The sequence below is a fragment of the Gracilinanus agilis genome, chromosome 3 (genome assembly GCF_016433145.1).
Source record: "Gracilinanus agilis isolate LMUSP501 chromosome 3, AgileGrace, whole genome shotgun sequence".
NCBI classification, from domain to species: domain Eukaryota; kingdom Metazoa; phylum Chordata; class Mammalia; order Didelphimorphia; family Didelphidae; genus Gracilinanus; species Gracilinanus agilis.
The window spans coordinates 639546130-639571461 of record NC_058132.1 but is presented as its reverse complement, the minus strand read 5'-3'; the positions used below and the strand labels follow the sequence as shown (position 1 = coordinate 639571461).

General features: G+C 41.4%; 2 protein-coding genes across 5 annotated transcripts in view; one reads left to right on the top strand and one right to left on the bottom strand.

Annotated features, from left to right (window-relative positions):
- Nucleotides 1-1681, bottom strand: part of NCBP3 (nuclear cap binding subunit 3) — a 5173-nt gene extending 3492 nt beyond the window's left edge. The window contains exon 1 of the mRNA XM_044669478.1: nucleotides 1671-1681. Within this exon, the coding sequence (XP_044525413.1) occupies nucleotides 1671-1681 (11 nt within the window). The remainder of the gene's footprint in view (nucleotides 1-1670) is intronic.
- Nucleotides 1682-14116: 12435 nt separating this feature from the next.
- On the top strand, nucleotides 14117-25073 carry LOC123240214 (muscleblind-like protein 1). Of its 4 annotated transcripts, XM_044667636.1 has the most exons (5): nucleotides 14117-14420; nucleotides 15865-15918; nucleotides 16832-16985; nucleotides 23444-23479; nucleotides 24200-25073. In XM_044667636.1, exons 1-5 carry the CDS (start codon nucleotides 14241-14243, stop codon nucleotides 24676-24678), a joined length of 903 nt encoding a protein of 300 aa, XP_044523571.1. In that variant the 5' UTR covers nucleotides 14117-14240; the 3' UTR covers nucleotides 24679-25073. The 4 variants fall into 4 exon arrangements, with proteins under 4 accessions (XP_044523571.1, XP_044523573.1, XP_044523572.1 ...); XM_044667638.1 differs by lacking the exon at nucleotides 15865-15918; XM_044667637.1 differs by lacking the exon at nucleotides 23444-23479.
- The last annotated feature ends 259 nt before the right edge of the window (nucleotides 25074-25332 follow it).

Below are 25332 nucleotides of genomic sequence, written 5' to 3'. Positions count from 1 at the left end.
CCTATTTCCATATTATTAATATTTGCACTAGGGTGATCGCTTAGAACAGGGGTCGGCAACATATGGCTCTCGAGCCATATCTGGCTCTTTTGAGGGCCGGATCTGGCTCTTTCTGCAGGAGCCATAAAGTCCATTTTTTTTCAGGCGCTGTTACAGGAGTGGCACTGTAAGCACTGTACGGCTCTCATGAAATTACATTTTTAAAAATGTGGTGTTTATGGCTCTCACAGCCAAAAAGGTTGCCGACCCCTGCCTTAGAGTCTACGTCCCCAGTCATATCCCCATCAACCCATGTGTTCAAGCAGTTGCTTTTTTTCTGTGTTTCTACTCCCACAGTTCTTTCTCTGGATATGAATAGTGTTCTTTCTCACAAGTTCCTCTAGATTGTCCATTGCTGCTAATACAAAAGTCCATTAAATTCGATTGTGCCACAGTGTATCAGTCTCTGTGTATCAGGTTCTCCTGGTTCTGCTCCTTTCACTCTGCATCAGTTCCTGGAGGTCCTCCCAGTTCACATGGAATTCCTCCAGTTCATTATTCCTTTCAGCACAATAGTATTCCATCCCCATCAGATACCACAGTTTGTTTAGCCATTCCCCAATCGAAAGGCATCCCCTCATTTTCTAATTTTTTGCTACCACAAGGAGCACAGCTATAAATATTTTTGTACAAGTCTTTTTCCTTGTTATCTCTTTGGTGTATAAACCCAGCAGTGGTATGGCTGGATCAAAAGGCAGGCAGTCTTTTAGCACCCTTTAGGCATAGTTCCAAATTGCCTTCTAGAACGGTTGGATGAATTCACATCCCCAGCAGCAATGGATTAGTGTCCCTATTTTGCCACATCCCCTCAAACATTTATTACTTTCCTTTGCTGTCATATTAACCAATCTGCTAGATGTGAAGTCATACCTCAGAGTTGTTTTGATATGCATTTCTCTAATTATAAGAGATTTAGAACACTTTTTCATGTGCTTATTGATAATTTTGATTTTTTTATCTGAAAATTGCCTATTCATTTACCTTGCCCAGTTATCAGTTGGGGAATGGCTTGATTTTTTTTGTATAATTGATTTAATAATTACACCTTTGTCAGAGGTTTTTGTTATAAAGATTTTTTCCCCAAATTTGTTGCTTCCCTTCTAAATTTGGTTGCATTGGCTTTGTTTGTACAAAACCTTTTTAATTTAATGTAATCAAAATTATTCATTTAACATTTTATAATATTCTCTATCTCTTACTTGGTCTTAAAATCTTTCCTTTCCCATAGATCTGACAGGTATGCTATTATATGTTCACCTAATTTACTTATAGTTTCCTTCTTTATATATAAGTCATTCACCCATTCTGAATTTATCTTAGTGTAGGGTTTGAGATGTTTATCTAAACCTAATCTCTTCCATACTGTTTTCCAATTTTCCCAGCAGTTTTTGTCAAATAGTGGGGTTTTGTCCCAAAAGCTGGGCTCTTTGAATGTGTTGTACACTGAGGTGATTTATCCCAAGTCTATTTCACTGATCCACTCTTCTGTCTCTTAGCCAGTACCATATTGTTTTGTAGTCATACCTTTTAAAAGGGAAATGTTGATGCTTATAAAACCACTGCTGTGAGATACTCCCAGACTATTTATATTGCAAAATGGGTCAGCCAGCTCCCTGAGAGTATTAGTTTACCTTGGGACCATGTGTAAAATATCCCACAATCATGAGGATTTACAATTTTTTGTTAACATTCTTTTTGTATGATATTTACATTCTAAGCATTTTAGATCCAATGTGTTCTGGGCTTTATTTACATTCCTATGGAATACTGTCCATGATGCTTCCACTGGTTAAATGGGCATTTTGTCATCATCATGATAACTGCTTATTTTTCATTTTTGATGACACCTCCCTCCCTTGAGGAATTTAAACTCTGACAGCAAATGGCCCATAAATGGATCACCATTTTAATCCACTTTTGGAATACACAGTTGCTTCCTATAATAGGTGCTTAATCAAAGTTGAATTGAATCCATAGTGTTGTTTCAGAACACTGTGTGTTTTAGAATGAAAATGTTACAAGGAATGTTATATAAAATATCAACTATGCTGGATAGAAGAGCAATTTGTAGCGAGCTTGGAGAATTCGTTTCATTTGGCTGAGTGTTTGAATATCAATAGACAATGTACAGATGTAAGAAAACTTTGTCATTTTTCTGAATAATTCAGGGTTAGACTATTTGACTTCCGTCATTTACATTTATAGATTACTCCTTAAACATAAAACGATCATAGCTACTCATGGAGAGGTAAGAAAAGAGATAGGATATAATGGGATATAACCACTGGTAAGTCAAGGGAACTATAAGTGTGTTCAATACTGACCATGCTCAGTCCAAGTATGGTTCTATAGAAGGCTTTTTCTTGCCTTCTACTTAATTAAATATCACATAACCAAGAATTAAGTTCAGATATTTAGAAGTCTACTGAAGGCTAACACTCAAGACCTTAACTCAGGGATAAATTCTGTCTGATAAAAATTTTGTTTTCAGAAATGTGCAGATTGGAGTAGGGCTTTGGAAAGCCACTCCTTTCTCTGACAAAAGTTCATTCTTTCCAGTATCCTAGTTTTAAAACAGTGGTTCCCAAACTTTTTTGACCTACTGTCCCCTTTCCAGAAAAAAATATTACTTGGCACCCCCTGTCACATACTATCACCACCCCCTTACAGTTATTCACCATCCCAAAATGCACCTGTGGTCATCACTGCCCTTCTGGATCACTGCAGCACCCACCAGGGGGCGGTGGCACCCACTTTGGGAATCACTGTTTTAAAAGAATCAATGGAACAAGGAGCTGAATATGATCTCTCCATCTTTGAGCAGGAACCACTGACTCATCTGGCAGCCTCCAGGAGAAGCAGATGGGAACCAAAGCAGCTTTAGAGGCTATGTTGCCATCCTGTTGGTAGCCATGTCAGGCTTAACAAGATCCCAAGGCCTTTCCAATGGTTTTTAGTTAGAGTATTTATAGGGAAGGGGGGAATTTGGTCTGGATCTTCCAGAAGAAGATTCAATTCCAATATGCTTGGAATACCCTTCAGATAATGGATGAGCCCTTTTCAAAAGGTCTTCTAGAAAGACATAGAGAAGAATAGCATAGAATGAAGAGATGAGGAATGGCTTCAGTGAACTTGTTGAAGGAAGTATCACATTCACATCACAGTGATGAAGTCACTGATGTGATGAAGATCAATCTTTAAAAATTCAGTCATCATTCTGTATTATCTTTCATTCCTTGCCTTTTGCTACCATCTTTGTGTGGTTTTTAAAAATCTCAGTTTAAGGCTCAGTGGATTGAGAGCTAGACCTAGAGATGGGAGGTTCTAGGTTCAAATCTGGCCTCAGACACTTCCTAGCTATGGGAACCTGAGTAAGTCCCTTAACCAGCATTACCTCTGCTTTTCTTCCTTGGAACCAATACACAATATTGATTTTAAGAATGAAGGGAAGTTTTTGTTGTTGGTGTTTTTTTTTAATTTTGAGTTGGTCAATGGGTTCTCAATATCATGGATCACTGATTGATGAATACAATGGCTCTGTAGAAAGCAATCCCTTTTCTGTATCATTATTCATTGGGTAAATGCTATTAGAATTTATTCTTGAGAGTATTTATATACATGTTTAACTTTCATTAGTCAGGGGATCACAGCTCTAGAGCTATAAAACTTCATAGACCATCAAGTCTAATGAGGAAAACGAACCCTAATGAAGGGAAGTGAGTTTCCTGAAATAACAAAGACACTAGTAAGGAGAGGTGGCATTCGAACCCATTCTCCAAAGCTCAATGTTATTTATATTCCACCATATTGTCTCCCATTTCCCTCAATAGACCATAAGTTCTTTGAGATCTAAGACCACATTATATTCCTTTTTCTGATCTTTACAGAACTTATCATGAAACCTTGTACTATCATGATACCTTGTAGGAGCAAACATATGTAGAATGAATTATATGGTTGACTTCTGAATATCCAATATTGGTAATAAGACCAATTTCCAGGGCAATTGTATGTTAACCAGGGTTCTTCTTATCTTTCTTTTTTTTTCTGATATCCCTAGTGTGTGGGGTTTCCTACTCCTGCAATGACAATCATAAATGTAAATGCATAACCCAGCAGTCCTCACTGTTTCTGGGAGATTACAGAGCATCCTAGAGGCAAGTAGATGGACATAGAGTTGCTAATAATTTTGGGGCAAAGATTATTTCCTCTTTACTGAAATGCCCAGAAATAGTGCCATATTTTGTATGAACTTGAACTTATTTTGATTGATAAAAAAACTGATGAATGTTGATGGGCATATTGGTGTCTCTGGCCAGTTGTTAGAAATTTGCTCCCCAAATTGTGATTGATGGGTGAAAAGAGAAATCAATATTGTTTCATTTCTTTATCTGTGACTAGAAAACATGAATGAAATTTATATAGGACATATCACCCCTCCCAGCCACTATTACATCATGTGATGAGACATATGAGACTATGTTTCTTCATTAAGGATCCTATAGACAGGGCTTTGAAACTTTGGGATAGGGTCCCTTCCCAGACAATGATGAGAGGGAAGGACACTAACCCCTTTGAGTACACAAATATCTTCCTCCTTTTTGTACTATCTGGCAGCCACATGAGAGGCAGTTGGAATATTGGATAGAGAACTGGCTTTAAAGCATAGATTTAAGATCTGAGTTCAAGTTCCACCTTTGACACTAACTGTGTGTTCCTTGGAAGGTGGCTTTATCTCTCAGTTGTCTAGGCTCTCAGGCTATGAAAGAGAAAGGTGCTGTCCTGCATTGGTAGAGAAAGATCCCACAGTAGGACTTCCCTATACTGGTGAAATCACAGGTCTACCCATAATCCTATAATCAGCATCTAACCTAGATCCTTAGTCAGTTCTTAATCATTATGAGCTGATTGGTTGATAGGAAAATGGATAAGGTGGTCCTTGGGAAAAGCATCTAATTAACCTTAGCCAAAGCTTCCTCTCCAGCAAGATGAATGGCATATTACATTAATGTGTAGGGTTATTTTTTTCCCTTTATGGTGCTAAGGAGGTTATTTCCTTTTTGAAATATTTGTGGATCCTTCACTTACATTTATATATATATGAAGAGAGAGAGAGAGAGAGAGAGAGAGAGAGAGAGAGAGAGACAGAGACAGAGAGAGAGAGACACAGAGAGAGAGAGAAAGAGAGAGAGAAACAGAGACAGAGACAGAGACAGAGAGAAATCAGAAGAGTGGCAAGAGATAGGCATTTAGGTAGGGTTAAGTGACTTGTCCAGTAACCTCCCACCACCAGGTCTAGCTCTCCATCCAGTGAGCCATCTCACTGCCCCTGCTCATCCTCTTAAATTGCCACTTCCATGAATGTGTCTTTCCCCTGCCCACTCTGAGGCAGCTCCTACTGGTCATCCATACCTTTGGACTTAGGTTTATGGGTAGACATTATTCTTGACTCCATTCTATGCAGTGTACCATCTTGCTGCTAGGGTGGAGCTTTAAGGCTGTGCCCTGGATCATTTGGGGTATTATTAATGCATATTTTCTGCCCCACTAAGATGTTAATCACCAGATCATTTGGGAAGAACCTTAGGCTTTTTGGGTCACTTGATTTTTAAAGTTAACTCAACAAGATGGGTCTTGGATGTCTCTGGGTTATGTGTTAGTCATGCCACTCAGATCTTTCTCAGGAGATGCCAGAGAGATTTCTGTTCTCTGGGCATGACTTGACCTACAGGCATGTCATAACAGCTGCTTGAGATTTGTAAACATCACTATCCAGGAGGATAAAGCTTTGCAATTATTTGGAAATATATCTTTATTGAGGATAGGAAGCAGGAATGGTAGTCACATTGGGGGAGTCATTCCCCTGAACAATCAATGAGAGAGGAAACTACTTCTTCACCATGTCACCAATGAGAAGGAAGAAAGACTATTCTCATCCCTACTACTCAGTGTTCTTAGTCCCATTGGGGTCTGTTGCCCTCTGTTGTAAGCCTCATCATTGTCTCTCTTCCACTCACAGCTCACTGGTTTTTGTTTGATTCCATATTTTTTATATTGGCACTATAGCTCATTAAGAAAAACATTAAGTTTTATTGAAGCCACTTTCTTTTATTCCTACCACTGCAGCAAACTTGCTCTTGTATTTTATTCTTTGGTTGTGTTCTTCCATCTTTTTAGTCATGTTTGACTTGGCATTTGGTTTCCTTGACAAAGATGCTGGAGTGGTTTGCCATGTCCTTTTCCAGCTCATTTTACAGATGAGGCAAACAGGGTTCAGTGATTTGCCCAGCTAGTAAATGTCTATGTCTGGATTTGAATGTAGGAAGATGAGTCTTCCTGTGTCCAGAACTCTGTGCCACCTAATGCCCTAGAAGGGTTGTTATTTTTCATTCATTAAGTCATTAAGTCATGTTCGGCTCTATGACTCTATTTAGAGTTTTCTTGGCAAAGACACTGGAGTGGTTTGCCATGGTTTTTTTTTTTGACTCATTTTATAAGATAAGGAAATTGAGGCAAACAGGGTGAAGTGACTTGCCCTAGGTCACACAGCTAAGAAAGTAGAGTTGTTTGTTATTTTCTTCTCTAGCTCATTTGACAAATGAGGAAACTGGGGCAAACAGGGTTAAGCGACTTGCTCAGGGTCGCACAGCTAGTAAAAGTCTGAAACCTGACTTGAACTGATGAAGATGAGACTTCATGGCTTCAAATCCAGAGCTCTATCTACTGTGCTAACTGCCAGATAACTGCCTGACAGCATATGCAATAGCTGAATTAATAGGTCCCCACCTCTACTGAGAGAGAAGAATTGTTTCCTCTTGTATTTTCTGGGGCCAAGATGAATCAACACAATCACTCAGGATTTCACTGCCTTTCATTGCTGATTTCTTTTTTTTATGTCTGTTTATGAACCTTATCTGATTGATCCCTTTGGTTTCCTCATTTGACTCTGCATCAGTTTATACAGGTCTTTCTATGCTTCTCTGACGTGTGCACCACTTCCTATGGTCTAATAATGTTTGCTTACATTCAAATGTCACTCTGTGTCTAGACATCACCCAGGGATGGGCAGCCTCTTTGTTTCTAGGTGTTTGCTATTGGCCCAAGTGCTACTATGAATGGATAGGGCTTTTTTCTCTGTCTCTGAGCTCTTTGGATATTTGTCAGAAAGTGGGATTGAGATTTCAAAGCATAAAAATTGCTTAATGACATTTCTCTCTAGATCACAAAATGTTTTCCAGAATGGTTATACTAATTCCCAATTCTGCTGATAGGTCAGGATATAACTCCCAAACCCTTCCTGTCTGGACTACAATCTGTCTTTGATCACCTTTGCCAATTTGCTAGATGGAGATCAACGGAAGGGGCAGTTCAAGGTTTCCTTTAAGGGAGATTAGTTGCTTCAGGTTATCATAATATGGAGAATTTATTTTCATTTACTTATTTATTAAGTCCTCACCTTCCGTCTTAGAATCAATACTGTGTATTGGCTCCTTGGTGGAAGAGTGGTAAGGGTGGGCCATGGGGGTCAAGTGACTTGCCCAGGGTCACATAGCTGGGAAGTGTCTGAGACCGGATTTGAACCCAGGACCTCCCATCTCTAGGCCTGGCTCTCAATATACTCAACCACCTAGCTGCTCCTTAATATGGAGACTTTAAAATGAGAAGAATAATTATCGGTTATTTTGAGGATATAGAAATTGAACAGAAGTTCTCTAATTTCAGACCAAGGGCCCTTTTCACTCTCTTTTATAAATGTTTTTTCCCTTTGTGATTCTGTAGAATGTTGAATTACTCACCTAACCTTTGCCCGAAAATGGAAATTTATATATTTCAAAATAGCCTTATTATATACTTTCATCTTTTTTCTAACATTGTGAAGTAAGTCCATTAGTTATGTTGGTAGATAGCTTCAATTTAATTAAAACAAATACATGCTGTTCAGGATAATGTGTTTATGTAAATTTGGCTTGGCATGCAACATAGGCATTCTTTTCATACTTTATCATTAGTGGTTTGGCTACATCATCAAACATCTGTCTTCTAATTAGGTAAAATATAAAGCTGGGCACTCCACATTCCCAAGGATCAAAATGTCCTTCCTCTTCTACAAGGGAGAATTTATTTCATCCAAGTTTGAAAAGGCTCCTCCTTTGCAAATTCTAGAAATAATGCATTTCATTTTTAATATAATCTGCTAATAATAGGTCAGGGATGTTTCTTTTGCATGTGAAACATTCTTCATGCTTTTGTGCAAGTTAATTATAGAGATGGTGTCAAGAGCATTGACCCAGCGATCACAGCATGGCCCCTGTTGTATGGTTGGTGACTTCCAGTGGCGAGGGCTTCTAAAGCTTCAAGGTTGAGTTCTATGTTTTTTAAAAACTTAATCAAATTTCCTAGCCTCAATGGCCTACAGATCTAGCTCCTCAAGCTTGCCTTAAGACCATCCTGGACTTCTTCAGTCTGGCTAATTATGTTGGTATGTTTGTTTGTTTGTTTGTTTTCAGAAATACTTGTCTAGTCCAACTGCCCCATCTATGTAGAAAAATAGATGGGCAGATTATAATAATAGTAAAGGATTTTAGGGAGGAGGAAAAGAGGATCAAAAGAGCGAGTCAATTTCCTTGAAGCCTTAGAAAAGGATGAATTTGGTTTGAATTTGAGGCTATTTACAAATAATAAAAGAAAAAAAATGTCAGTATTGCTTACTAATCCAACTTTCCATTTAAACATGGACAAAAGGGCACGTGGAATTTCTTAAAGCCTTAAAGAGGACTGAAATTGATTTGAATTTTGGGCTTTTGAATGGCATTAATTACATTCAAACATGTCTGAATGCTGCTGAAAATCATTAGAAAATCACTTGTTATTGGTATAGTACTTAAATCCATCTTTCAATCCTTCCATCCATCCATTCATCTATCGTGTATTAAATTGCTACAATCCTAGATTCTAGGAATACATAGACAAAAATGACAGTGTCTGCCATCAGTGAGCTTTCATTCCAAGGTAGGTCATAGGAGACACAACAATGCCATGCACAGATAAGTAAGCATAAATTCTTTGCAAAGTAATTAGGGCAATAATCCTCATTAGATCAGGATAAGCTTCTTATAAGAGATGTCACTTGAGCTCTGAAGAAAACAAAACTAGAGATCCTTAGAGGATGAGGTGAGGATATGGTCCGTTCCAGTTATTATTTCAGTTAATTTTAGTTGACTCTATAGAATTCACTGAGCAATCTTCATATTAATTGAAAAAAGTGAAAATTTAATTTTTTCCTTTGTCTTTGCTTCTTCCCGAGATTTCTTATTCTTATCTGATTGCTACGGGGAGTATGCCTAACCTTATGTTAAATAGTAATATTGATGATAGGTATCCTTGCTTTATCCCTGATCTTAGTAAAAAGGCTCCAACTTCTTCTCCAGTGTATATGTTTCCTATTGGATTTAGATAAGTATGTGCACTCTAGTATGATCTCTTTATTCCTGATATTTAGAATTTTTAATGAAAATAAGTGTTGGATTTTATCAAAAGCCTTTTTAGAATCTATTCATAAAATCATTTTTAAATTTATATTCTTAACGTGGCTTATTATACTTATGGTTTTTCTTATGTTGAAGCTCTCAGAGTCCCATACTTCTCTAAACTTCAATTTCCTTCTCTGAAAAATGAAGGAGGTTCCCCTGACTTCTAAGATCCCTTCTATCTCTAATTCTAATTTAAAAATCTAAATGACAATTCTAAAATCATGTGACAGTTCAATGTAAATGCATAGTGTGATTTTAGGTTTTTGAAGTCACTTAAAGATCCCTCTAGAGAGATTGTCAGAGTTTAGTTTGTCTTTATTTGCTGGCTTTGCCTGCGTAGGACCAGTTCCAGAAAGCAATAATTCACCTGCCAACAATTCCTTTGTGAGCAAATTAGGAGATGCCCCAAACCATTCATCTCTGAAGAGCTAACGAAATGAATAACAGATCACATATATTTCTCAGATGAAAGCTGTGTGTTAGATGTTTAATAAAAGGATAACATGTTTATATTCTAGGTTATATCTAGATTTATAAGTTAGAGTTATAATCTAGGTTTTATTTGCCTCTTGAAAATTGTCCATAAAACCCATAACAGAATAGAGAGCCACCATCATAGGTTTGATGTGGATTCTTTTGAGATCATAAGATTCTAGAGACCATGCTAGAAGGAACCTCAGAGACCTTGTAGACCAACCCTCTCATTTTTCAGATGAGAAAATTGAAGCCTAGGAACGTTAAGTGTTTTGTGTAAGATCTCCCAGGGACTAAATGGCGTGGCTGGCATGGGATCCCAGGTTCCCTGACCCCAGTCCCAACGTTCATTCTCTAGTACCTTTAGTCCAGATTTATTTAAGTTAAGTTGGGCATCATCCACCTTCAGCAAAGGCCTTTTCACTTAGTTGTGAGCTGGTTAGATAGAGGTCAGTCATTCATTTCCATTATGGTCCCCTTAACTCCCTGAAATACAAACTTCCAGTTATCTTTGCTTTCTTCTCTATTGTATCTCCTTCAGCAGATTAGCTTTCAGTCTTCATCCTTGATTTTGCTTCATTTATTGCCAAGCCATGCTTTGCTTCCTTGATCTTGCCCCTCTAGCCTTACCCCTTTTGGGGAAGGGCTTTAAAGTAGGGCTAATGGTACTCTCCTCCCTTTCCCCAAGCAATTTTGACTCTTCCCTCCCCTAGAAGTGTCCTAATGAGCAATGCCCCCGTCTCCTTATCCTGCTCTCCTACCCCAGAATTTCTGGGCTTCTTTATCCCTTCTACTACTGGGCAATGCTGAAATGACTGACCAGCTTCAGTCTAGCTTTGGAATTCCTATGGATCTTTTCTGCCATCCCTTATGTACAAAGTACTCACTATTAACAGCCTTTGTGTGACTTTGTTTTTCCAAAAGATCTGAGTGGAAAAAGCTTTGGAGGCTATCTTTCTATGTCCTCTCTTTATCCCATTGACTCTTTAACAGTGGGAAGCACTTTGTAGATTTAGAGCTATGGTCTGTTTGTTCTCTTCCTTAGTGGGCTAGAGAAGGCAGAGAAGTCCTTGCTGGAAGATACAAAGCATCAGTGGGACATGAAGAAGGTGAACCTTATCCTTCCCCCCCCCCCCAAAAAAAAAGGAGAGAGAGAAGGATACCTGGGAAACTGGCTGTGACTGAAAAGTACCCCTAGGGGCTAATCCCTAATAGTTTCCTGGACAAGAGGCCCCAGTCTTTCTCTATAATTCTTTTTTTTTAAACCCTTAACTTCTGTGTATTGGCTCCTTGGGGGAAGAGTGGTGAGGGTGGGCAATGGGGGTCAAGTGACTTGCCCAGGGTCACCCAGCTGGGAAGTGTCTGAGGCCAGATTTGAATCTAGGACCTCCTGTCTCTAGGCCTGGCTCTCAATCCACTGAGCAACCCAGCTGCTCCTTTCTACAACTCTTAATTGCAGATCTTTTTTTAAAATTCCCTTCCCTAGCCTCTTACCGCCCTTAGTAAAATCTTTGCTTCACAATTAAAGCCTATTGTTTGATTGAATACTTGATGGATTCTAGGTCAGCCTCTGCCCTGCTTGTGGGTGTTGGGCTTCCTCCAAAAGGGGAAAGACTTGACTATTCTATTGTCCCAAGGAAGAGATATCTTAGTACTCTGAGGTACAGGACTGTCCTTCAGCTCTTCAGTTTGATGATGGCTTAACCATCAGCACTGGGAAATCTCCCTCCAGTCAATCCAACAGTAAGAATTTAGTTAGTGGGTCCTATATGCTCAGAATTGCATCAACTTATGGTTCTCCATTCTCGATGGCATTATTCCTTAGAAAATGCTTCCAGGGGGGCAGCTGCGTAGCTCAATGGATTGAAAGTCAGGCCTAGAGACAGGAGGTCCTGGATTCAAATTGACCTCAGACACTTCCCAGCTGGGTGACCCTGGGCAAGTCACTTGACCCCCATGGCCCACCCTTACCCCTCTTCCACCTAGGAGCCATTACACAGAAGTTAAGGGTTTTAAAAAATGCCTTCCAAGTTCCAAGCAGCTGCCAAAGAAATGAGTAGTTCTTAAATTGGAGGGAATAGAGTAACCATATTAGTATTAATAATGAAAGAGAAGGCCAAAGTTTGGGTTGTACCTTTTTTGTCCCCATTTCTCAGTCAGTGTTTAATCATAATCGCAGGGCCAGAGCACAGTGGGAAATAAACGTAGATTTTCAATTTAATTACTCGGTCTGTGTAAAGCAGAAAATACTTTGACTTTCAAAGTTATAGCAAGCTTTAAGTCCTTCATTGTGTGTTAATTATAGGAACAAGAAACTCTAGTTCCTCACTTGTTGAGAATGTGAAAAGGAAGTCCAAAAGGGAACATATTTCCTTGGCTAATGCTCAGTAGGAAAAGAGATTTTAACTCAATTTGGTGTTTTAGCAGGCCCTCTTGTGGAGAAAATTTGAATGGTTCAGTGAGCTCCAGTGCTGGTGATAAGTCAGTCCATTACCACCTTCCCAAGCCAAGTCAATCAATCAGTCAGGCAGTAGCCATTTAGTAGGTGCCTACGACGTGCTAGGCTCTGTGCTAAGGACTCAAGATAAAAATACAAGTAAGGCAGACCTTGTTCTTGAGGAACTGATAGTCTGATGGGGGAGAGACAACATGCAAACAAGCAGCTATGTACAAACAAGCGGAGATAACCAACAAAAAGAAGGCACCAGAATTAAAGGGGATGGAGAAAGCCTTCTCCCAGAAGATAGAATTTTATCTGGGACTTGCTGGAAGTCTGGAGGTAGAGATAAAGAAGGAAAAGAGCCCAGGAATGGGGCATCGAGAGGGGAGATGCCAGAGGCTAGAGAGCAAATGGAGCAATAAGGAGGCTCATGTCATTGGTTCAAGGAGCAGATGGACATGTTGGAGCGTGTTCAGAAGGGTCTTGAATGCCAAACGGAGGATTTTCTATCTGATCCTACAGGCAGCAGGTAGCCATTATTAAGTAGTGGAATGGGGAAAAAGTCAGACTTAGTGAAATTTAACAAATCACATCAGCAAGCATTGGGCACTTTGGGTATACACAGGGATAAAAGTCTATGTGATAGGCGGTGACCCAGTCACTAAGGGGAATTTTAACCTACTTTGAAATATTTTCTTTTAGAACTGAATATCACAGAAACCTTGAGTATAAGACAATGTGTTTAGGTGTAATAGTATGGGATAGTTGGAATGCAGGGGTAAATACGGTCTATAAACCATGAAAATTCATTAATCATTCATTAACTAACTTTAATCATCACACCTTCACCCACATCTCAGTCTAGAGAAAATGAACCAACGGAATAGAAATCATTCATTTTCGGCATGTCATTTCCTCTCCCCTTCATCAAGGATCCATAATTTTGTCCATCAGGACCTTCTGGCTTCCACTAACATAGATGGCGACCCCTCTGTAACTCAGCAGGTACCACCCCACCATCGTGATGGAAAACACACCCATGTCCACCTCCCCTGCTGATGGCTCTCTCTACACTTCCCTGGATGATGTATGCCTATCACTAATCCCAGCTTGCTGCCTGAGGTCCCCCCAGGCTCCTTGGATGTACCGAGTTATTTATTTATATATAAATATATAAATGAGTTATTTATATGTTTTCTGGATCCTTTGAATGTAAACTCCTTGACTGGAGAGAGAATGTCTTTTGCCTTTCTCTGTGTTCTCAAGATTAGCTCAATGCTCAGTAATGTGCATTTAACAGATGCTAATTGTTTGACTCATCCCTGGCATTTTCTCTTGCCAAATTTGCTTAATAAATCCCTTCAGATCTCTTTGAAAGGAGGTACATTGCATAGATGGGATTATTTACTATGATTAACATAATACTTTTATTTCTCTTTCTAAAGGATGCCTTTCGGATATGGATACTAGTTGTAGGACTAAGTAGCAATTCAGTTATACATTTTTACTTCTAAAGCTTATACTTGCCTATTACTCAGGTATTGCCTTCCTATTAAATGCTACAGTATTCAGACTATGGATCTTTATGGTTTTGTTTATTTTTTTATTTAAATCCCAAGCTGAGAAAGATTCTGCTTGGCCGGGTTTTCCTGATCGCCTTTCCCTTTGCTACCCCGCAGGTATGTCGAGAATATCAACGGGGCAATTGTAACCGAGGAGAAAATGACTGCCGATTTGCTCATCCTGCTGACAGTGCCATGATTGATACCAATGACAACACTGTCACTGTGTGCATGGATTACATTAAAGGGAGATGCTCTCGGGAAAAGTGCAAATATTTCCACCCTCCTGCCCATCTACAAGCCAAGATCAAGGCTGCCCAATACCAGGTCAACCAGGCTGCGGCTGCCCAGGCAGCAGCTACTGCAGCTGCTATGGTAAGTCAGGGAAGCAGCTTCTCTTTTCAAAGAAAATTTGAAAGAATAAATACAATAAGCTACTAGTTAATTAATTTTTGTTTTTTTGTTATCTTTTAAAAAAATGTTTTGCCGAAGATTAAAATTTGTTCCCGTTGCAATGGTCTCTTGTGACAGTGTATCAGAGAAGCTTTTAAATGGTTTCAGATTGATTTAAAAAAAAAAATTCTTGATTTAACTTAATCTCTCCTGTTCTGAATCGGAGCTGTAACTAGGACGTAATCATCAGGGGTTTGCCGTAGGATGCTGAATTGTGAGGTCTTGGGTACCATTTGTTGTGTTTCAGAACAACAGAAATAATAGTTTACCACCTACTAAACTAGGATAATCAGCCAAAAGAGAAAGTTACCAAAAGTTGACTTGAAGGAAATTCCTTCTTCATCCTATCCTTCTCTTCCTCCTGCTTTAACTGAGGGCAAGGACCCATTATATTGACCCTTGGTTCTTGGTACTTCCCAGAGGCAAAAACCTTCCTAGTTACAGCTCTGTTCCTCCAAGTTGTGAAGTGTAAAAAGCGGCATGTTTATTTCAAAATTTAACCATATCACCACCATTCCTGCACTCATTCTAATTGGTCATTCTTTTCCTCTTGGTGTATGTGCTTTGTGTACACACCAGGGTTTTTTTCCTTCCTAAATCCTGCTTTTTAACAATAATGCAGTCTGGAACGCTTTAGGAGAAAAGAATTAAGAAAATAGTCTTTCACTAGGATGTTTACAAAAAAAATTAACTAACTTTTTTGATTGTCTTGAATAACATTATGACCTAAGAATAGCTGTACACCTGAAGAAGCTTAAATGTACCATTCTATAGAGTAGAAGGACTACAGTACTTCTGAAGGAAGCGTTCAGGTTTAATGATGAAAAGAAAATGTTTTCTTAAGGTACATGATAATGTGATCTAATAGCTAATTTTAATAGGTTCATTCTCTGTTCCTTGCTTAGCTATTGTTAATATTGTCTTTTTTAAAAATGTGAATACCTAATTTGACATTAAATTATTTATATTAAACATTGTTGTGTGATATTCATAGCCTTGTAAAGTATGAGAGAGTTCTTTTTTCTGTGTTTCTGGATGGATATTTGAGAGAAAAGAAAATCGAAAGTTAGACTCTCTTCCTATCTCTTCCTTCCACTCTTCTCTCTGTTAGAATATCTTGTTTGTAATTAACTACATAGAGGTTGTATCCTCACAATAACAACTTAGTAGTGCCTTTATTGTGCATGCTTAGTCTTGTTATTCGTTGTATATGGCATTCCGATGATTTGTTTTTTTATTTGTTTTTTTCTCACCTACCCAAAAATGCACTGCTGCCCCCATGATGCACCTCTGCTTGCTGTTTATGTTAATGCGCTTGAACCCCACTGGCCCATTGCCATCATGTGCTCGCTGCCTGCTAATTAAGACTCAGTCGGCTGTCAAATCACTGAAGCGACCCCTCGAGGCAACCTTTGACCTGGTACTATGACCTTTCACCTTTTAGCTTGGCATGTAGCTTTATTGTAGATACGAGGTTTTTTTTAATTATTTAAAAAAAATAAATATTCCTTTTTTTTTTTTTTCTGTTGTAAAGTTTTAAAATACAATGGAAAACTGAGTGTGGTTTCCCGAAATGATTAGTGGGGGAAAAGTGCAAAGTAAATCCATGTCGGTCTACCAACCAACCAAAGATTCGTAAAGCCCATTGGCCCACATTCAGTTTAAGCGCATTGTAAGACGCTCTGGGGAGAAAGCCGGGACGCGGCGCGCACGCGCGCTCCTTCTCCCCCTCTGGATGGATCAGCGGTCTGGTTGGCATGGCTTTAGGGAGGCGCGTAGGCAGCGGCCACTAGGGGGCGCAGGGGTAAGGGACCAGCATGCCCCGGAACAGCGTGCATGCGGAGGTAGCGCGGCGGGGGGCGGGGCAGAGGGGGCGTGTGGCAGCCTGGAGCTGGCCGGGCGCGGGCTCCCCATCAGAAAGACCCCGATTAACCTCGCTTGGGTTTGTGGATCCTCCTGGAGCTGGCAGTTCGGCCCCTCTTTTATTTTTTTTTTCCAAAATAATGGCTTCCTACCGTAAGCCTGAAGCATCGTATAACTCGAAGCACTTTAGTTCATAATAACATACGGCTCCAACATGTTTTCTTTTACTAGCGTGTGTTTATTTTTTTCTTAGACTAAATAAAGTAATGCTTCCTTTAAAGCTTTTATCTTGCTTTTTTTTTTTTTTTTTTTTTTTTTTTTTTTTGGTTAGTTAAGTCCGCTCTGCTGCTTGCTTGCTCATGGTAAAAAAAAGATGGTGCTCGCTAACGATTGGAGCCTTGACTGATTTTTTTCTTTTTTCTTTTCTTTTTTTTACTGGTCTTTGTTTTTTATACTCATTCACCACACAGGGAATCCCTCAAGCTGTTCTTCCCCCATTACCAAAGAGGCCTGCTCTTGAAAAAACCAACGGTGCCACGGCGGTCTTTAATACTGGTATTTTCCAATACCAGCAGGCTCTGGCCAACATGCAGTTACAGCAGCATACAGCCTTTCTCCCACCAGGTAAGGAGCCCCCCGACCTTGCTGTAGCTCAGCTGCTCAGACTAGGCACGGAGAAGCTTCACATCCACCTTGTCCGAACTAGACAAAACCAAATGGGAAAGTCCTGCTTTGTCATGATGGGTCAGGAAGAGAGCAGGGACTTGGCTTCTGATGGTGATTTTTCATGAGATGCTTTCTGGGGAATTTAGTCTTTTTCTTCATGCCTTATGGACTTTATGAAATGAGTTTAGGGTCTTTTTAAAAATGAAATTTAAGTTTAACTCTAATCTCCTTTTCCTCTCTCCTCACTGTCCAAATGGCTTTTTAAGGGGAAAAAAATTATACTTTCTTACTTTCCAAGACCCATACTGATTTCATAATTGTTCATTAGGAATATATGAAGTAGCCCCTTGTCAAAAGATTGATTTTCCTGTTTTCCTTTCTCTCTCTTGAAAGAGAGGTAGAGAAAGGTTGAAGAGAGAAATGGCACTAGCTGTCCGTGAGTCTGCAAAGAGATTGCCCACTGATTCAATCAGCTTATTGCCTTAGATGTGTGACTTACTACACTTCCTAAGTAACCCAGGAGTTTTTACCCTTTTTTTTCTCTATTTGCCCTCAGTGAATATATAAAGCTGGGAACCCAGGCCATTTCAGACTTACCTACAGATGTAAACTGTCTGTTGAGATTATTTTCTTTCAGATATTAGAACTCAAACAGGATTTCATTTTTTCCCATTAAAATAGTTGAAACTATGAATGAACTTTTGAAAATTAATTCATTTTCCCACCATAACTCCCCTCGATTTTTTTCAGAGATATTTATTAATTTATTCCCCAAACATGCCATTTGTGATGTTGGGACTTAAAATAAACATGGGTTTATTATAGCCAAATTAAAGATTTAGTAGCTGGGGGCTTATCTTGAGTGTGGAAAAATTGAGTCAAAGAGCTGACTGGCACATACTGGCTGTGTATCCATGGCAAAATCACCTACCCTCTCAGTGCCTCCAGGCAACATTGTGTAGCTAGAACAAGTGCCCATCTTCACTGATGGAGGAAATTTCCTCCTGTGAAATTCTCTATACCAGTGATTCCCAAAGTGGGCACCACCGCCCCCTGGTGGGTGCTGCAGCGATCCAGGGGGAGCAGTGATGGCCACAGGTGCATTTATCTTTCCTATTAATTGCTATTAAAATTTTTAAAAAATTAATTTCCAGGGGGCTAAGTCATATTTTTTCAGGAAAGGGGGTGGCAGGCCAAAAAAGTTTGGGAACCACTGCTCTATCCTAATGAAATCAAAGATCCAATTTAAAAAATAGATAGATGTAGATATAGACTAGTGTGTATACATGTCTGTATATCTGAGCAAACACACACACACACACACACACACACACACACACTACCAAGTTTCAAAATTACAGATTAATTGTGATACTCATGAATGAGGATTCTAATTGTTTCCATGTCCTCTAGGCTATTGGTTTAAATAGGGAATAGCTATAAGTAAATTAAAATTGTGTTTTAATTTCCTCTTACCATGTATGCATTTCACATCAGAAACTCTCATGACCAGACACTTACACCTGCATTTTGGTAAAGGAAATTAAAAATAAAAAATTAAAATAAAATCAGCAAGTGTATGATCTTTAGCCATAACAGATATAAAAATAGGTTGGGGCACTGACAACTGAATTCTAGGTTTAATAAAATGTTTCCTGTCATGGATTTTGATCACTTAGGATGTTTTATTCTTAATTAAATTTGAGAAGTAACACTTTTAATGGCTTACATCCTACTTGCCACATGGAAATTAATATCGATGGTTTATTTCAATCCTCTAGAGCAATTCAAGTTCTCCAGTTCTAAAATTGGGCAGGAGAGCACCAGAGATAGAACTGCAGGTCAGGAAAGGACTCGATATTTGAGTACATCTGAAACTTCATTCTGAAAGAGGATTCAACTGTCCATTTACTGTCAGTATCCTTCCTGTGTCCACTATTACAAAGATACTAGTGGTCACCTTTACGATTCTTGCCCTGAGAAACTCGGTTAAGCCCAGATTGCCCCGTTGGCATTCCCATTTGTCCCCCTTCAGTTTTCCTTTATTGCCCAGTTGTGGTGAGGTGGCCCTGGGCACGCCAAGGCCAGGGCGGTGGGACGCAAGCTCTGCTAGGTCCATACATGTTCCAAAGGGCGTGAGTCTGGGCCCAGCGCCAGCCTTCGCCTCTAGATCTCTAGAACGTCAGTCAACGGACGATGATGTTTTTTTGGCTACAGAAACACAAACAATTGACCCCGAGACGCGGAGGGATCGTGATCTGTGAGCCACCTCTGAAATCACGGGCTTCGGCACCTTCGCCTGTGAAACGTACAGTTTCTTTCTTGTTCCTGTTTTTGGCCCTTTTCATTAGAAATATATAAAATAGGGCATCCCCCAAATCTTAGGGCAGTTTTAAGGTTTTTAAAGTTAAAACTACCCTAAGACTTTTGGGATTTCCTATCTAGATATACATTACACACAAACATATCGACATGCATATACATATATCTGTGTGGCTATATGGATATCTCCATAGACATACATGTACATACACACAAAACACGTTATTTGTATCTGTATATACATGTTACGTGTGCGTCCTGATTCCAGGCTCGACGCTCTACCTTCTGGGCTACCAAGTTGCCCCTAAATAAATCCACCATCTAGATGCCTCCAATTTGAAAATTTCAATCCTACAAATTATTTTCCTCTTTCCTCGCCAATATACAAGTAGGCTATCGTTTCTAAAAATCAGAGAGGCAGTTGAGTGCAGTGGATTTCTGGGTCACCCTGGAAAGGTCCCAACTGTTCTCTGGGCAAACAACCCTCTGAGTCGAAGTCGTAGAAAAGGTGCCAGCCTGCATCAGTACCAGAAGTTTCCTTAGCTGAGAGGCTGCCGTATTAGTTGAGTGATAGGTCCAGTCCTTGTCAAAATCAGAACCAAAAAATTGGTTTTAAAATAGACATTCTCTCCTACATTCCCAATTTGGCTACTTAAATGAAGGGAAAATGTGTGTCAAATGGCAATTTTGCCTTAGGTTGGAGTCTAAGCAGGAAATAGGCACTTTATCCCTTCTTTTTAACCAACCAACCCACTGGAAGCAAAGGGATTATTTCATTGGTTAGTGGGTCTTCCAACGCTAGGTTTTCCTCTGGGTGAATTATGGCTGCAAGCAAGTATTCTCCCTGCTGCCTTGTGTTCATCTGCTCCCGATCCCTCCCCAAAGGGTCGCCATTTATTGTAATCTTCATGGGGCGACGACAAACCAGAAGAAAATTTGAAATGAAAAGCTTTACAGTTCTATGTTAGAAAGAGATTGCCAAGCTGACTTTTTCCTCATGCAAGCCTAATTATGCATGGAATGATACAATACAGTAGGCAAATTATAATGTGGAAATGGGCATAGAATAATTAAAAACATCTAAAATTCCACCATCTTTAAAAGGCTGTTAGCAGGAATTGCCCCCTAAAAGGGGTCTCTATGTCTATTTCCTCTCCCCCACCTCTGTCAGAGTAATTAAAACTTAATTACAATTAAATTCCCGTTCTCCTCTAAAACACCCTCAAATGTGGCCTGTGGTTTGGTGTTGCATTCGCTTCTGCAACATTAGGACCAGAATCAATCACTTCTGTATCTGTTTCTGGAGTGTTGCAAAGGTGAATAAGGAGACGCGACCCCTCCCCCCCGGACCCTGTAAGGTGTAGCTTCTAGTAGAACCTTATTCTGCCTTGGGATACACGGCCGGCCCTTCTGGCTTTCCTTATGTCCACCTGGCCCCTGTGACGAGCGGCCGGTGAGGGTCTGGACGCAGCTCCTTCCCTACCCCGCCTCCCTTGTCACAGATGGTCTGCTTGACCACGTGCCCATCCTACAGAAGAGGAAGGAGCAGAGGAAGCTGGGGACGCAGGGAGAAACTCAGAAATAGAACTCAGAATGCATTTTCTCACAAAAACCCTTTGAAACTTAGGATTCATAGATTTCTTTTCTTTTCTTTTCTTTTTTAAACTCTTACCTTCCGTCTTGAAGTCAATACTGTGTATTGGCTCCAAGGCAGAAGAGTGGTAAGAATAGGCAATGGGGGTCAAGTGACTTGCCCAGGGTCACACCGCTGGGAAGTGTCTGAGGGCAGATTTGAACCCAGGACCTCCCATCTCTGGACCTGGTTCTCCATCCAGAGCCACTCAGCTGCCCCCAGATTCATAGATTTCTAATCTGAGAGGACGATCCATTTCAAACTGGAAGGACCCTTCGAGCTGCTGTCCCAAATGGCTCTTTTTTTTTCCAGTATGGAAACTGAGGACCAGAGAGACGAACTGGGTTCTCTATGGTCAAAGGGAGTCAGGAGTGAGGCAGAAATTGGAACCCAGGACTTCAGATTACAAACGGAATATTGTTCCTCATCAGGCACTTTGCCTGCCAGGCTTCTAACGCGTTGGCAGGGCTGTGAGTTGCTCGAGGCAGCAGAGCGAGCCTTGGCTGGGGAGGCAGAAAGTGGGGTTCCCAGACAGGGCGAGACCCCTCCCAAGGCGTACGACCTCAGGCCAGCGGTGGGGGCTCTTTCTCAACCAGGGCTGCTTTACCTTTGTAAAATGAGTCTGATAATCCTTGCACAGACCAATGTATTGGCCCATATATGAGAAAATGATTGTGTAACCATCAAGCATTATACCAACGAGATTATGGCAGTAATAACAGTCAATAGTAACCGATTTCTATACTATCTTAAGTTGTACTGACAACTATTATTTCTACTATTGCTATTCAGTTGAAATAGGAGTTAAAGTATTTTTGTGAGGTCATTTAAGGATGTAACACCTTGACAAAATGGTTTCTGTGGGGAAAATGCCTTCTGACTTCCAAACCATCATGGGACACCAATGAGGACATCGAGAGAAGCTTTCTTGCTTCTCCCTTCGTTGAGACCACAGCCTAATTGCTGCTCTCCTCACTGTAGCCACACTCGTTTGATATTTCCACTGATTTTATTTATTTATATATATATATATATATATATATATATATATATATATACACACACACTCTTTCCTTCTGTCTTAGAATCAATATTGATTCTAAGGCAGAAGAGAGGTAAGGTCTAGGCAAGAGGGGTTAAGTGACTTGCCCAGGGTCACACAGCTAGGAAGTGTCTGAGGCCAGATTTGAACCCAGGACCTCCTGTCTTTGGGCCTGACTCTCCATCCACTGAGCCACCCAGCTGCCCCCAGCAAATGCTTTTCAAAGGAAAATCGATCATAGGTCCTCCTAGCAATTCATATTTAAGATGGGAGATGCCGAGTTTTGAGGTAGAAAAATAACATAATTGGATCTTTTTTATTTTTTTTTTTGACCCAGCTGCTTTAAAGTCTCTGTTTTAATAAAAGTCATTCTGCAGATGGGAAAATGCCTCTTCCTGGAGGGGTTTTTTAAAAAGCAAATTAGATTTTTCCTGCTCATGTGTCAAAGAAAATACAAGAGAGGACTGCCTGGTGTTCATCCTGTTTTCTTTGACATATGCTGGGGAGGATTCGTGAGTAAGAATGGCCAGCCGTGACCCGCTCACTGCGTCATCTCCCCTGTGTCCCCCCAAGCATGCGTCCTCCTCAGGCTTGCATTGAAGTCCAGCCACTACGGAAGGTATCATAAACTCAGCAAAATGTCCGCATGGCCCCGGGGAGCCCGGCAGGGTCCTGGGTCCGAGCTGCCTCGGAGCCCCCGTGTGCCCTCTCGAAGGGCTCAGATCTGGGTGCGACTCCCGCTCCTTTTAGGGTCCTCCCCGAGAGGCGTAGCCTGTGTTTTTGACCTTTTGCTCAGCTTATGCCGCATGGTGTCCTCACGTCTTCCTTCACGAGGGTGGAGAATGATCGCCTTCCCTCCCGGCACCCCCACTAACCCCACTCCCCGCACAGCCCGTGCCCCGGTGACGTGCCTGTCATGCAAGGCCCCGCGGACCCGGGATAAGGAGGGAAGCCCGGCGGGACCCCTTCCTGCTGCCCACGCTGGGAAGCCCACCATTCCACCCGTGGTGCTCTGCAGGGTGACACCGTGAATGATATAGCTTAAGCTCGATGCCGAGGAAGTTTGTGCCTTATTACTGTCTGCCCAGATCCATTGTCCGTGCGTCCTTTGGACGGTCACCGGAGAGCTCTGGCTCCCCCGTGCCCCCGCGGGGAGTGCCGGACCCCGGGAAGGGGGCGCAGAGCCTGCCAGCCCCCCTCCTCCTGGCCCCGAGGCTCCCCTCGAGCGCAGACCTCCCTTATCACTCCCTGGGCCATTGTATGATTGGATTGTGCTGATGGTGACATGCCACTGTTCCCATAATAACATTTTTTTATTTCTTCTTTGTTCCAATGAATTTCCTAATTACACGTGTGATGGGATGTTTTAATTCTTTTCCCTTTCAAATCCACCTTCCTGTTGCAATGCATGATGGGCAGGCTCAATCTTGTGCATGACACCCGCTACAAGTGTTGGTAGGTGCCAGCTTCATTTCTCGATTATCTTCAACTGGGGTTCGCCTCTCAGCCCCTCAAAATCCACTGCTAGTTCACCCGTGGGGCTCGTGGGCAAAACCGTCCCCCCTGCACTAACACCTGTCAATTAAACGCGATTGTCTCTTTAATTGACACGGACCGATTCGATCCAGCCACGGTGGTTTCCTCCCCACGCCGTAGGGGGCTTTTTTGGTCATTTCTGGTGGATTTTGATCGGACTGGGAGTTCTGGTATTTTTTTAAAAATCTGTCTCATAAAAGTAATGTATTTGTGTTATCTTTAGAGTAGTTCTACGTAATAGCCTTGTAGTCAAATGGAGTCCACAGCTTAGTGAGCACCTCTGTTTTCACGGAGATTTTGAATGTCTAAATGTGAGCTCATTTTTAAGTTTCTTAAGTTGACTTAGCCAGATAAAGCTGTTTGTGTTGTTTTCCTGATTTGATGGTAACAAGCTTTTTTTTCCCCTTTTTTCTCTTTCATTTTTCCCTCCCTTTTTCTCCCTCCCCTCGTCCTCTTCCCTCCCTGGAATGCCGTCCCGCTTTGCACTGTGATTGCATGTCATTTGCTGGTGACGATGCCTCGTCACGCGGCTTACCCGCTGCTGTACGTGCCCTGCCCGATGGTCCTCCCCACGTTACCATGGTTTCCATGCTGCTACACTCTTCTGTATGTTTGCTTATATGATTTTCCCTCCGAAAGTTCCCATGGTGCACGGTGCTACGCCAGCCACTGTGTCCGCTGCAACAACATCTGCCACAAGTGTACCCTTCGCTGCAACAGCCACAGCCAACCAGGTTTGCTCATTTACAGCTTTGTTTCTTAAATTAAAAAAAAAGAAAAAAGAAAACAACTCTAACGGGGCTCCGTCCGACAGCCCTCACGCACTTGGAGCTCCCACGGAGGGCCGTGGGAGCCGGACGTCCGTGCGGGCTGTGGGGGTGCTTTCGACAAGCTTGGGGGTCTCAGACGTCCTTCTTGTTGGCCTAGCCCTTCCCTCGGTGATGAGCCGCAGGATGCTTCTGTGCCTTGGCTCAGAGCCCCACGGGGGTCGCAGCGCCATCCCTAAAGCCACACAAACTGGATTTACACTAGCATTTCTGACTTGGTCCGAACATCCCACGCAGAGGTTCCGAGCGCCCTGGGTAGCAGCTGGAGGGTGTTCTAAGTGCACAGGATGAGAAACGTGTTTGGTGTAGACCGTCTTTCTGGTCACACTCGCTCTGTTCTTCAAAGAAAGAGGGGAGAGAGATGAGTGCCAGATCGTTCTGTATGCCCCGGATGAGCACCCTTGTAAGCTGAGCTCTCCAAAAATAACCCGGCAGGTCCATAGATACACGGAGAGGCTGCCCGTTCAACAGCGTCCATCAGGTTTTATATCGCACCTCTTAAGGGATGGGGGGGACTCTCTAGGCATGGAGGGCAAGAACCCTGCCTTAAGTAGCCCTGAATATGCAACAGAAAGTTATGCCAGACAGAAGCACATACGTTGGTTTCTCACCCACCATCAATCATAAAAACTTACAGAATTACGGAATGAAAACTGTGGCAGCCCTTTGAAAGCAAAGGTCTCTGCGCCCCGACTTTGCATTTCCTGATGGAGCAACTACATGAAGGACAGAACAGACCCATGGGAACGGTCCCTGACTGCCCCCCTCCTTGTGCTTCTGTGCTTCTGTTTAGTTGCCAAAATGCCTTCTGGTTGCCCACTGGGAAAGCAAAGTTCCATAGGAAAAGCCCGATTTAGATAAGATTTATATCCAGACACCATTAGAGACCTCTTGTACTTCCAGGCAAGATGCCTATAGATGTACTTGATAAGAGCTCCCGTCCCT